Here is a 12,771-nt window from a genome sequence, read left to right as displayed (position 1 = left end):
GAAGATGATGGATGGTGGCCTGCCTGACCTATATGGCAGAAATTTGTAACAAGAATTATTATTATTATTATTATTATTATTATTATTATTATTATTATTATTATTATTATTAAACGTAGTTTGCCCTGAATTCAGCTTTGACAAACAAATATGATTGACTGTTTCTAGTAGAATTCCAAAGCTGTCATCTTGTACCCTCTCAGAGTACCCCCTCTGTATGCTTGCAGAGACCCCTAGAGAAACATGCAAAACGGTGCCCAAACCTTTGTATTTTAGCTTTATTTATGTCTTACACAGCATCCCAACTCTTTAGCTAACTTAATAACTTTAGCTAAAGTGAATAGTTAGTCTAATTCATTAGTGCAGCATTACTGGATCACCTCTGTTTGAAGTGATATAATATGATATAGAAATAGAGTGAGAACAGGGCAGGACCCAAAATAGAGCCTTGAGGTACACCGTATTTAAGAGGGGCTATTTTGGAGTTGTGGGGCCCATATTGACATGAAAAGACCTTTCTGACAAATAGGACCGAAACCACTGGAGCAGATCCTTTTAGGCCCACATGAAATTCTAGCCGTGATAACAGGATGTCGTGGTCGACCGTGTCAAAAGCTGCTGACAAGTCCAACAATAAAAGGGCAGCAGGGCTGCCAGAGTCCAGAGTTAAAATAATATCTTTAAAAATCCGTAAAAGTGCAGTCTCAGTGCTATGTAGTGATTTAAAACCAGATTAAAAATTTTCAGAGATCATATTAAAATCAAGGTGGGCCTGCAACTGTAGGTAGACCACTTTCTCCAAGATAGAAAAGGAAGTTTTGAGATAGGCCTGTAATTGGACAGAAAAGTTGGGTTGAGGTTATTTTTTTAAGAAGAGGCTGAACTACAGCTTGTTTAAAGCATGATGGGACGCAGCCTGTAGCAAGGGACATATTAATTAATCTCAGGATAAAAGGCCCAACGGTATTAAAAGTGCTTTTAAGCAAGCTTGGAGGGAGACAATCAGAGGGGCAGTGTGATGATCTTAGGTTACTAACTACTGTGGTCAAGTCCTTAAGGGAGATGGGATCAAACTGCTCTAAGACAGCTGAGCACACAGGAGAAGCAGCGTGAACCCAGGGGTGTAGTGCCTTAAAGCACAAAAAGCAGAGACACACAAAATGACAGACGGGGGGAGCAACAACCCGGGGCATATCTGACCCTCCTCTTTAGTCAGTCTGTGACGCCTCCTACTGCTGTTGTGTATTTTTTCATTCCTTGTTTTTCATTTGATCCATTTTAAAGTTAAACTGATACTTGATACTGAAACTGATACTTGATTACTCAACTCTACAAATGTCAATATTATCTCAGTTATCAATATAATATGTTTGTCAATACTTTTCTCCAATCTGTTGTCAATCTGCACTTTGTTCTTTTTCAATCACCGACACTTGTGTTACATAACTTTCTAGCATTACTCTGTAATTTCCTGAACGGTGTCCCCATCTTCCATCATGTTTGATTGGGTTCCTTGGACAGTTTTATGGTCAGAATGAGTCCAAAAGGGCACAAAACTACAGATATCAAACAGACTGCAGAGTAAACACAATTAATCCTCCTGACAACCTATCGTGTTTTGCTGACAGAAGTGGGCTACTGTATCTGTTAAGGAAGAGGTTTTCACCTCTTTTGGGCAGCGGAGACGGACAGAGAGATTACGATCTGCCTGCAGACACAGTGCTCATGTATTCCCCCTTTCATAACTCTTATTTACAGCAAGAGTTATTTTAACCTTTTATACACTGTATGTGATACTGAACTTGAAACCACTAATGTACCTCTAGAAAATGTTTTCATGGGCAACAATGTAAATGTCTTTCATGTAGCCATCTTGACTCATATTAAGTCTGAGACAATGAACTCTGGTTTTGAAAAGTCTAAGACTGTTGACTCAGACTCTGAAAACTCAAAAACTGCTGGATCTGGATCATTAAGACTGTTCACTTCATGGACACTTGTATAAAAGCTCTGGGCACTAAGGACTGTTTTTCACCTGCCTTCTCAGAGCATGGAATTATGCCTCAAGAGACTCTTTTTTTCTTAGGCTTCAGCTCAGCTTCCATCTCAGCCACCTGTTCAGGCTTTGACTCTACCACTTACTCCATGTCCACTCAGCCATTATCAAAGCCTGCAGCTCAATCATTAGTGCATCCTGAGGTCTCTGCATCTCCTGGCTCTGCTTCAGCTGGGGGTTTAGGACGACCCAGCCAGCAACTACTTGTGTCAGTTGTGAAGTGAGCTGAGCTCATACAGCCTCCTCGTGTTTCCAGTGGAGGTTCTGGAGATATGCTCCAGCCGTCGTTTCCTGCTGGATCTGAAGGATCACTTCAGCTGTCTTCTGTCCTTATTGGATGGTCCAAGGACTCGCTCCAGCAGTCGGGTGGTCCTGCCTTGTCTGGTCCTGCATGGCCACGTCTAGCGTGCCTGCCAAACCAAGTCCAGGCCTGCACGGAAGGTCTTCACACACACCAATGTCACTGCCGGCCACCAGCCTACTGAGTTTTCTCACTCAAGCCTACACCGGCTCCGGTTATGTTGTGGGTCTCGGGGTTGACCTCCTGAACCAAGGAACATTGGATGCCTGGTTGGCCAAACTCCAGGTCCCCTTGAACACAGATTATGGACTTTTGTGCTGTTGAACTCCAGGTTGACCTTGTGATATTATTCTGTTATCATATGTTACCTTATATATGTAATCAAAGTAGTTGAATTATGATAACAGCTGTAGGACATATATTATCCTTTAGTTTAGATGGTGTGCTGTGTATGTAGTTTAGTTCTCATTATACTCTTGGGTTAAAAGAACATAATCATTTTTGTAGTTCATTAGATAAGTGTGCATCACTCTGTATGCTTGATCGGCTGTGAGTGTCTTACACTGTGTTCTTGACATGCTTTATTGTTGAATCATAAAAAGAAGGTTGTAAGCAGGAGATTTTGTGTCTAGGGCAGAAGAGATAGACCACATTCCATACCCCCACCTTACAGAGGAGCAAGGAGCCGAGGTCATAACTTAGGCGCCGTAAGAGAGAAAGAATGTGAATGTTTAGGCTTTTACGACTAGATGGGGGCCGCTAGGAGTTATAAAAGGCTGTGAGATCTGCCGCCATTTTGAGACCTGTTGTGAACCCTCAGCAAGCAGCTCTCCCGTCTAGACGTTCTAATGCTCTTAAATGTTGAATTGTATGGAAATAAATGATTGTTGATTGAGCATTTATACACCGAGTATTGTCCTTCCTTCAGCCCAAAGATTCAAAGAATTGGGAGATTTCAACAACCTCCAGAACTGCTTTCCTATAAACTTTGTGACTTGGACCTGAACCCAAATGCAGACATGGATGCATTAAACAGAAAACTAATTAAATAATTAGACAGAAAACAAACCTTTATTTTGGCTGATGAAACACCAGAGAAACAAAAGCATGGCAAAACCAAGAGAAGTCAACTAAACCTAAACTGGGTGAAGCTAGATATGATGAACAAAATCTGAAAAACGGGAGGGTGGCAGACGAAACACTGGGAATGACAAACAGGCATGATATGCAGAATGACATGCAGATGCTCCGAAGAAGAACAGAGATAACCGCAATCTAAATATAAACACAAGGTAACAAGAAAATGGCACAGGGAGACACAGCTGAACCCAATTAAACATGACAAGACAGTAAGGAAGACATGGACCTTCAAAGTAAAACAGGAAACACAGAAGACAGGGATCATTGCGTACAATGACCAAAACCTAAGAACTAGAAATGCAAAACAGAAACAAAATCAAACCAAAAATAAAAACAAAGAACAATAACATTACAAAAACCAAAACACTGGGTCACCGACCCAGGACTGTGACAGCTCACAGTTTTGGTCAGAGTCATAATCATAGTTATATTCACTGTCATAGTCTGGTCTTAGTTGTTGCTTTTTGGTTTTGTAACTCATGTATCAGCCCAAATACATAAACGTTGTGCCTTGAACCTTCAAAGCTATGCTGTTTTTCAACTGGGGTTCCTTGGTGGGTTCGATTTTTTTGTGTGTGTTGTTTTTTGCTCGGTTTCAGGCAAGATTAGGCCTGCTCAGCACTGCATCTATGATGGAGAATGTCCTGGTAGGTAATTGTTGTAATAGTAATAATTTAGTTATCTTCACATTCAATTTTCACATTACAACTGGTAAATTGTTACTTTGGCAAACTCAAAAAGTATAAATTATGCTAAGACCCTGATCTAATACATTTATCTCACTAAAGCCCATGAGCACGACAGTCACTGCAGATGGATAGATAGATACTTTATTGATCCCACAAAGGAAATGTTTGTGTTACAGCAGCATGATGAAGAGTAAAAACAGTTCAGTCTACAATAAACAGTTAATTAAAAAAAACAAATGTAAAAATTAAGTTGGTAAGAACAATAAGGGTCAGACTAGGGATGGGTATCATTTAGGTTTTATCCGATACCGGTGCCAGACCGGTACTTTTGAAACGGTGCCGGTGCTTAAACAGTGCTCAAACCGGTGCTTAAAGAATGGAGAACACAAAATTGGTCCAAAAACCTCTCATATTCAGCTGTTTTTTTGTAAAAAGATAACAATGTTAGCCTTTTCTGCAGCTATGGGGCATATATGGTATCACTCTTGGCTGGAAGCAGTGCTTAAACAATGGAAAAAACACAAACTTTGTCCAAAAACCTCTCACGTTTAGCTGTTTTCCACTTTTTCTTTGGGCATTTTAGCCTTTTTGGCCAGGGTGAAGGGAGCATCTGCCATCAAACAAGAAGACAGCCGCATGTAGCTATGATGATGTTTGCTAGTTCACCTTACATGCATTAATGTAATAACGTGGTTAGCCTACTAAACGTAAATTACACACGAATAACATTAAGCTACTCACGCAGAGAAGAACGGCTGCTGCTGCTATCAAATACGGCGCATTTCTCGGCTTTTAAAAAAAAAACGCTATGCGTCGCCAGGTGTTTCATCAGATTCGAGGTGTTAGCTCCTTTGACAGCATCACAGTATCACCTTAAAGCACTTGTTGCTGCTGAGTTTGCATCTTTTGCTGTGAAATACAGTCAGACTTTTGACCGCTTTGCCTTGGGCATTTTTAATCTGTTGCTCTGCTCTAAACGAACGTACGTACCTGGACTCGCCTACTATCCTCAGAAACGTAAACTGATTGGCTAGAATCTAAAGTGTATCACAGCTCAGGAAAAAAAAGCACCGAAATAAAGCACCGAAATGTGCACTGCTTTTCGGTCTGTTTACTACCGTTTATGTCAGAACCGGTGCCATCATGGCACCGGATATCGGTACCCATCGCTAGGTCAGACTGATATAAGAGAGAAGTGCAGAGTGCATTAATGAATAATATGAACACTTTAAATACAGCTGCATGAAGGGAAAATACAAAGAGTGTTTGGGCTATTGTGGCTGACAGGTGAGTTCACCTGAGACAGAATGAAGAGTGTTAGGAAAATACATTTCTAAGTACTTGTAGAAGATCACCAAAAAAGGAATCGTATCTAGTTGTCACTAATTGTAACTGATGCATATTATGTTATCTGCTTACGCATGAACCCTGACATATAAAACTGTGTATCAAAGTGCTTCCTCTTTGAGATCTACCGGACTGCGCTTTGGGTGGTGTCGTGTGGATCGCCCACATATATGTGCTTAATAAATAACTGTTGTTGACTGGACCTGCTCTGAGTATTGATTGTTTGTTCTCAGCCCAACATCAAAGAATTTGGGACAAGAGTCATTATCCAGATATGTAGAGAACAGTAGGAAGGACTTTCTGAAGCGTTTTTACCATGTACTTTCATTATTATTTAAAGAACATGAAATAAGTGTACCTTACTTTGTTTTGCAAGGCATTTCACAATATTGAATCACAACACATACAGATCCAACAGTCTAAGGGAGCTTGGAAAGAAAAGCGTCTGGACTTCTTTAAGTTGCTTGAAGACGTTTCACCTCTCATCCGAGAAGCTTCTTCAGTTCTAAGGTCAAATGGTGGAGAGTCCCAGATTTAAACCCAGTGGGAGTTTCCCCCCACAGAGGGACAAAAGGACCCCCTGATGATCCTCTAATCGCCTGAGACAAGGTGTGAAACTGGGTGTGGGTCCCAATCAGCCAGAGTTTCGGGTGAGTTCATTGTGAAACCTGGCCCCACCTTATCATGCGAATTCCTGAGATCAGATGGCCCAGGATGTGAGTGGGCGTTAAGGCGTCTGGGAAGGATCTCAAAACTGAATTATAGATAGAAGACAGTTGGTGTTGTTGGTTTACGAAACCAACTATCTGCTATCTATAATACGGTTTTACTCTTCAGTGTACCCTTTCAAATAAAGCTGTCTTAAGCAAACACTTCAGCTTCTACAACTCTTTTCAGCAGATATTTCTGCTTCTTCATCTGTTTTTTAGCACATTCCATTACACGGCATTCACATTGCATTTTCACAGGAAATGCAACTTTTCCAAGTTTGACCTTTGTCTAAGGTACACAAACACACACACTCACACCAGAACAGAGAAAAAGAGGATAGTTTACTACACATCATAAAACACAATCATTAATCTTTAATGATCCTGCTCTACCTTTCTGTTCTGACTTTAGAGTCTTTGTTTGTTTATTGAGCCAAAATTTGGGAATCACACTACTGTTTTAGTGGGGAGAAAAGGGTAAGTGAGTGGTAGTGAGAGAGTAAACCATTACACATAAAAACTTCATCCACGCACACAGTGGCAGGTTCTGTCTCAGAGCCCTGCAACCACTCAAAATACAGACAGTTCAGGCAAAAGAACATATTGAGTCATCATTTTAGCAGCTACACCAGGTTATAAATTATAAATCCATGTGATAAAACTCTGTCTTCATTAACCCCTCCGTTCACAGATAAAATTGCAAGCCGATAATTGTAAGAGGCACAGACATGTACCTTTTACCACGTTAATCTCCACAGTAAGAAGCTTAAATTCCTGCACTGATTCAAAGTAAAGGCTGGTCTTACGAACCTATCCCTTTAGCTGAGTTATCGGCTAAAGCGATGGTTTGAAGGAACAGCCTTTATTTTTACTGTGTTTTCTTTAAAACAGAATTCAAAGCAGAAGGCAGGTAAACTAACTACTGTGATAAATCTGTCTCTATACAGCCCTTTGTGCTTTAACTGGAGATTCTGATGCATCACTGATCTGCTGTGTTACACAGAACTTCCTGTTACAACGCCTCAGGTATGCCTTGCTCTGACGTACCTGCCTGGCATACATCCCTGCAGGATTCCCGTCAGTGGGAAAGTCTCGGCCACGTGAAAGGTGGAAACTTCTGAGGTCAAAGTATTCAATTAAACTCACATTCCTAATCTTAACAACCAACAACATAAAATCTATCTTAACTGATACATTCATGGTTTATATAACGGACTTCTCATGGGCCAAGATCAGCACATTCCTCTTTCTTATATGTAACGAAAGTGAAAGAACTTTACTAAAATCATTGTGATTACATCACAACAAGGAGCAAGGAGTCTCCCACTGACTGTACAAATACAGATGTATTTATTAGTTGTTAATTATCTCATGAGTCAGTGTGATTTTGACGAAATAGATTTGCAGTTTCATTTTGCTCTGCCCTGCCTACTAAGAAACCTGACACCCACTAACTTACATACTAAAAGTGATTAAATGTTTAGCTGGGGGGTGGAGGGGGAGGTGCTTTGAGTGCTGGCACAAACAGAGAGCAAACAGAAAGAGCGAAAGAGAGGTGGGGATTGGAACTTGAAGGCTATCGCTGCTTATACCATTTTATTTCTAAAAGAAATTCTTTCAAGACCTCAACAACAAAATCGAGCAGGTGAGACTCAAAGTGGCGCCAGTGGTGTTAAAATGGGGTCTAGGGTTTAACGTAGTGAGCTAAACTGGGAAATTCAGAAACAGTGTCACAGAGGTATATATGAGGGTTAAAACATTTATCATCAGCATGATAATTATTTACATTTTCTACAACACGTTTTATCAGGAAGTAGTCGCGTTACTGTACCTAGGGTATAATCAGTCTAGTCCTAAAATATATTCACAAAACTGATGTAATATTTGTTGCAATTCTTACCAACTTCTTTGCCAGCTACTCTTAAAAAGAAAACATTTTATACACAATGGTAATTAAAAAAATAACAATAAATAAAACATATTTAAAAGTCACTCAACATTTTCAAATATTACTCTTAAACACCAGTCATAATATATTTATAGTATTTATTCTCTAAGACCAACTTCAAGTCTGCTATGGTTCTGGGACTCCGCAAATCATATGTGCACCATTAGCTTCTTAAGTGGTTTTGAGTAATGAACCAGGCTGGGAGTTTTTAAAAGCCTCAGGAATCTTTTGCAGGTGTTTAGAGTTAATTCGTTGATTCAGATGGTTAGGTTAATAGCTCGTTTAGAGAACCTTTTCATGATATGCTAATTTTTTGAGATAGGAATTTTGGGTTTTCATGAGTTATGTATGCCAAAATCATCTATTTTAAAACAATGAAAGGCTTGAACTACTGTGTTGTGTGTAATGAATCTAAAATATATGAAAGTCTAATGTTTATCAGTACATTACAGGAAATAATGAACTTTATCACAATATGCTAATTTTTGAGAAGGACCTATAGACCACTTATTGTTCTCAAGGCCATGTTGATTCATGTTGTATTTCTTTTCTGCATTTCTCCTTGTAGATTGGAGAACAAACAAACAAAGATGGAGCTGTTGTGGGTTGTGATGTTGTTAGTCTGCACAGTCTTTGGTGCCGCCGATTACAAAACGATAACTGGGAAGACTGTGATTGGGATTGATCTGGGGACCACATACTCATGGTAAGTCACTTCAGACTCTTTAAATAATGGAATGATGTCTCTGTGGAAAAATAATATGGGATTCAGACTGAATTCAAACTGTTTCCTTGCAGTGTTGGAGTGTTCAAGAATGGGCGTGTGGAGATTATTCCCAATGACCAGGGAAACCGAATCACCCCCTCCTACGTGGCCTTCACCAGTGAAGGTGAGCGTCTGATTGGTGATGCTGCCAAGAATCAGCTGACCTCTAACCCTGAGAACACTATTTTTGATGCAAAAAGGCTGATTGGTCGCACATGGGGTGACTGGTCTGTGCAGCAGGACATCAAGTACCTGCCCTTCAAGGTGAGCTTCTAAACTGAAAATAAAACTTGTTGGTTCTTTGGGTCATGTTTGAGCTAAATTCTTGTTAAATTAATATTGATGTATATTCCCGTGAAGGTTACTGAGAAGAAGAGGAAGCCCCATATCCAGGTTGACATTGGTGGTGGCCAGGTTAAGACCTTTGCTCCTGAGGAGGTCTGTGCTATGGTGCTGACTAAGATGAAGGAGACTGCTGAGGCTTACCTTGGCGAGAAGGTACAAAAATGTCAGAGATTCTAAATAAGTGAAGATGCAAATCTTAATTAACCCCTTTATGGGCTAATTAAGAGCGATAAGAGCCGGCACGCTCCATTTTACTTAACTATTTTTAAATCCCGGTAGCACTGCAATTAGATAAGCCAGCGCAATGGGGTTTTTTCACATAAGATAAGAGAGAAATCAGATAAAACTTTATTAATCCCTCGGGTGGGTTCGTAATATGAAACTGGAGGAGTTGTACTTATATCTTATGCATTCAACTTGTCCTCGGTCTCCTTCCAAATATGGCTTTGCAAAGATTGCAAGCACTTGCAGCAATAAAACCTTATATTTCAGAAACACATTTTGCTGATCCGATCAGCTGTTCATAGCACTTCCCATTTTGGAATAGACGTCAGTGCCAATTATCGCATGTCCGCCATCCCCTGCCCAAAATCAGAAGTGATGTCATATTTTGTGGGTAATGTGGTTTTTCCCTTTAAGACCGTTAAAGGCCTATACTGGTGATTTTAAAAGTTATGTTTCACTTTATGCTTTTTGTTTAGTTTCTGGGATGCTTAGACCTCAAATTGCACTGTTGGAAATAGTTTTTTTTTTTGATGAACATTGATGAACTGTTTGTTTTGCAAATTTGAAATGTAATATTTAATTCATATTTTCCCCACAGTATTTAAAAGTTGGTGTATCTCAAAAATAAAACTATGAAGACCCTCAAAATAAATTTCCTGTGGTTGGAAACTACTTTGTGCAACTTTATTGTATTTACAGTTTTGAGGGATAATGCTCTTAAATTTCTCTCACTAGAAATATATGTAAAAAAATTCAATAATTTAAATTTCTTTGTAGTTCATTGCAATTTTTTCCAATTCTTTTTAGTTACTATGGACTTAATGCATTTGTGTCATTAAATTTGCTATATAATGATTGTATTGATGTATAGCTACTTGAAATTCTCCCAAAAATGGCATTACAGCATATAAAAATATGAAGATAAGCTGTGGCGGACTTGGTTCTATGGTAGGTCTTAAAGGGTTAAAGAGTTAAATGGTCTATCATGAAATCTGACTTTATCTTTTTTCCTTAGGTCACACATGCTGTGGTCACTGTCCCCACATATTTCAATGATGCCCAGCGCCTGGCCACTAAGGATGCTGGTACCATTGCTGGTCTGAATGTTGTGCGAATCATCAATGAGGCGTAAGCATCCAGTCAAAAATTAATTTGGTCATCTGCAATTTGAAACTGCAAAACAATGTCCCTGCCCTCCTATTGAAAAATAAATTCTTACTGTATTCTTTAGAACTGCTGCTGGTATTGCTTATGGCCTGGACAAGAAGGATGGAGTGAAGAACATTCTTGTCTTCGATCTGGGCGGTGGCAGCTTTGATGTTTCTATTCTGACCATTGACAATGGTGCATTCCAAGTGATAGCCACCAATGGTGACACTCATCTGGGAGGTGAGGACTTTGACCAGCGTGTCATGGAGCACTTCATGGAGCTGTACAAGAAGAAGACTGGCAAAGATGTGCGCAAAGACAACCGTGCTGTGCAGAAGCTGCGTCGTGAGGTCGAGAAGGCCAAGAGGGCGCTATCTGCCCGGCACCAAACCCACATTGAGATCGAGTACTTCTTTAAAGGACAAGACTTCTCTGAGACCCTGACTCGTGCCAAGTTTGAGGAGCTGAACATGGTAAGATATTAATTTGGTTAATTAATTCAAACCCTTTTGGAAAAGCAGTTGAACAAGCTTTTTAACTTGTGTGTTCTTTAAAACCCAGGACCTGTTCCGGTCCACCCTGGAGCCTGTACGGAAAGTGCTGGAAGATGCTGAATTGAAGAAGTCTGACATTCATGAGATTGTCCTGGTTGGAGGCTCCACTCGTATCCCCAAAATCCAGCAGCTGGTGAAGGAGTTTTTCAATGGCAAAGAGCCATCTAGAGGCATCAACCCTGATGAGGCTGTGGCATACGGAACTGCTGTGCAGGCTGGTGTGATTTCTGGAGAGGAGGACACTGGTGAGTAATTACTCTTACAAATATTTTATTAAATAGGGTTGAGCTTTCAAATGTGATCAAATGTTTAGTAAACCTTTTCCCTCACTTGCAGGTAATGTGCTTCTTATGGATGTATGCCCCATGACCCTTGGTGTTGAGACTGTTGGAGGAGTAATGACCAAGCTGATCCCCAGGAACACAGTGGTGCCCATCAAAGAAGCCCAGATGTTTACTACACCTTCTGATTACCAGACAACTGTCGCCATCAAAGTCTATGAAGGTAAGAGCTTGGATGTTGTTTTTTTAAAGTTGCCAAATAGTGTTTTTATAAAAAAGAATCCAATGACAAGAAATGTGTGACACTGGAATTTAACGTTCCACAAGTCTAATTGTGACTGTTTTTCTTTTTCTTAGGTGAGCGTCCTTTGACCAAAGACAACCATTTCCTGGCTACCTTTGACCTGACTGGCATCCCTCCTGCTCCTCGTGGTGTACCGCAGATTGAAGTCACCTTTGAGATTAATATCAATGGCATTTTATGTGTCACTGCTGAGGACAAGGCCACAGGCAACAAGAACGAGATCATAACTGACCAGAACTGGCTGACACCTGAGGACATCAAACACATGGTGAACGATGCCGAGCACTTTGCTGAAGAAGACAAGAAGCTGAAGGAGAGGATCAATGCTCACAGTGAGCTGGAAGGCTACGCATACTCCCTGAAGAACCAGATTGAATCCATTGAGAAGGTAGTGGAGGAGAAGATTGAATGGTTGGAGTCCCACCAAGATGCTGACCTGGATGACTTCCAGACCAAGAAGAAGGAGCTTGAGGAAGTGGTTCAGTCCATTATCAGTAAGATCTGTGGTAGTGCAGGTGGTCCACCAGCAGACGGCAGTAAGCAAAACGAGAAGGATGAGTTGTAGGCAGGTTTGAAGTCTTAACACTCCTTGGCCCTCTGGCATGTTGGTGTACATATTGGACTGATGGAACTGAAATTGGGACAGAAGTGGTTGGGAAGGGGCTAACAATAACAAGTGACCATACTGAATGTAGCTGATGATAAAATGTTTGTGTGGGTTGCCATGACAACACCAGAAGCGTGTCTGAGGTTGTTGTATTGTTTTCTATTTGTTTTCCTGTATTTGGGACTCATGTTTGTGTACACTTACAGTAGAAAGAGATAATCTATGAGTCCAGTGATACATTTTTATAAAAAATGTTTCTGTTAAAAATTATTCTGAAGTAGTCACTTCCTGTGAGTTGCGGGAACTGGAAGTTGTGCGCCGGAGAGACAAGATAACGATAACACGGAAC

At 40.4% G+C, this 12,771-nt stretch overlaps 1 protein-coding gene across 1 annotated transcript; it reads left to right on the top strand.

The window, feature by feature from the left end:
- The first annotated feature begins 7,772 nt into the window (after positions 1–7,772).
- LOC120740761 (endoplasmic reticulum chaperone BiP-like) lies at positions 7,773–12,549 on the top strand. Its single transcript, XM_040043236.1, has 9 exons — positions 7,773–7,888; positions 8,760–8,897; positions 8,990–9,221; positions 9,318–9,455; positions 10,543–10,655; positions 10,759–11,149; positions 11,238–11,475; positions 11,567–11,734; positions 11,869–12,549. Exons 2-9 carry the CDS (start codon positions 8,782–8,784, stop codon positions 12,378–12,380), a joined length of 1,908 nt encoding a protein of 635 aa, XP_039899170.1. The 5' UTR covers positions 7,773–7,888; positions 8,760–8,781; the 3' UTR covers positions 12,381–12,549.
- The last annotated feature ends 222 nt before the right edge of the window (positions 12,550–12,771 follow it).

The sequence above is a fragment of the Simochromis diagramma genome, unplaced genomic scaffold, assembly GCF_900408965.1.
Source record: "Simochromis diagramma unplaced genomic scaffold, fSimDia1.1 OVJJ01000768.1, whole genome shotgun sequence".
In the NCBI taxonomy this organism is placed as follows: Eukaryota; Metazoa; Chordata; class Actinopteri; order Cichliformes; family Cichlidae; genus Simochromis; species Simochromis diagramma.
Note: the sequence above shows the minus strand (reverse complement) of the source record. Positions and strands in the feature narration are given on the sequence as shown.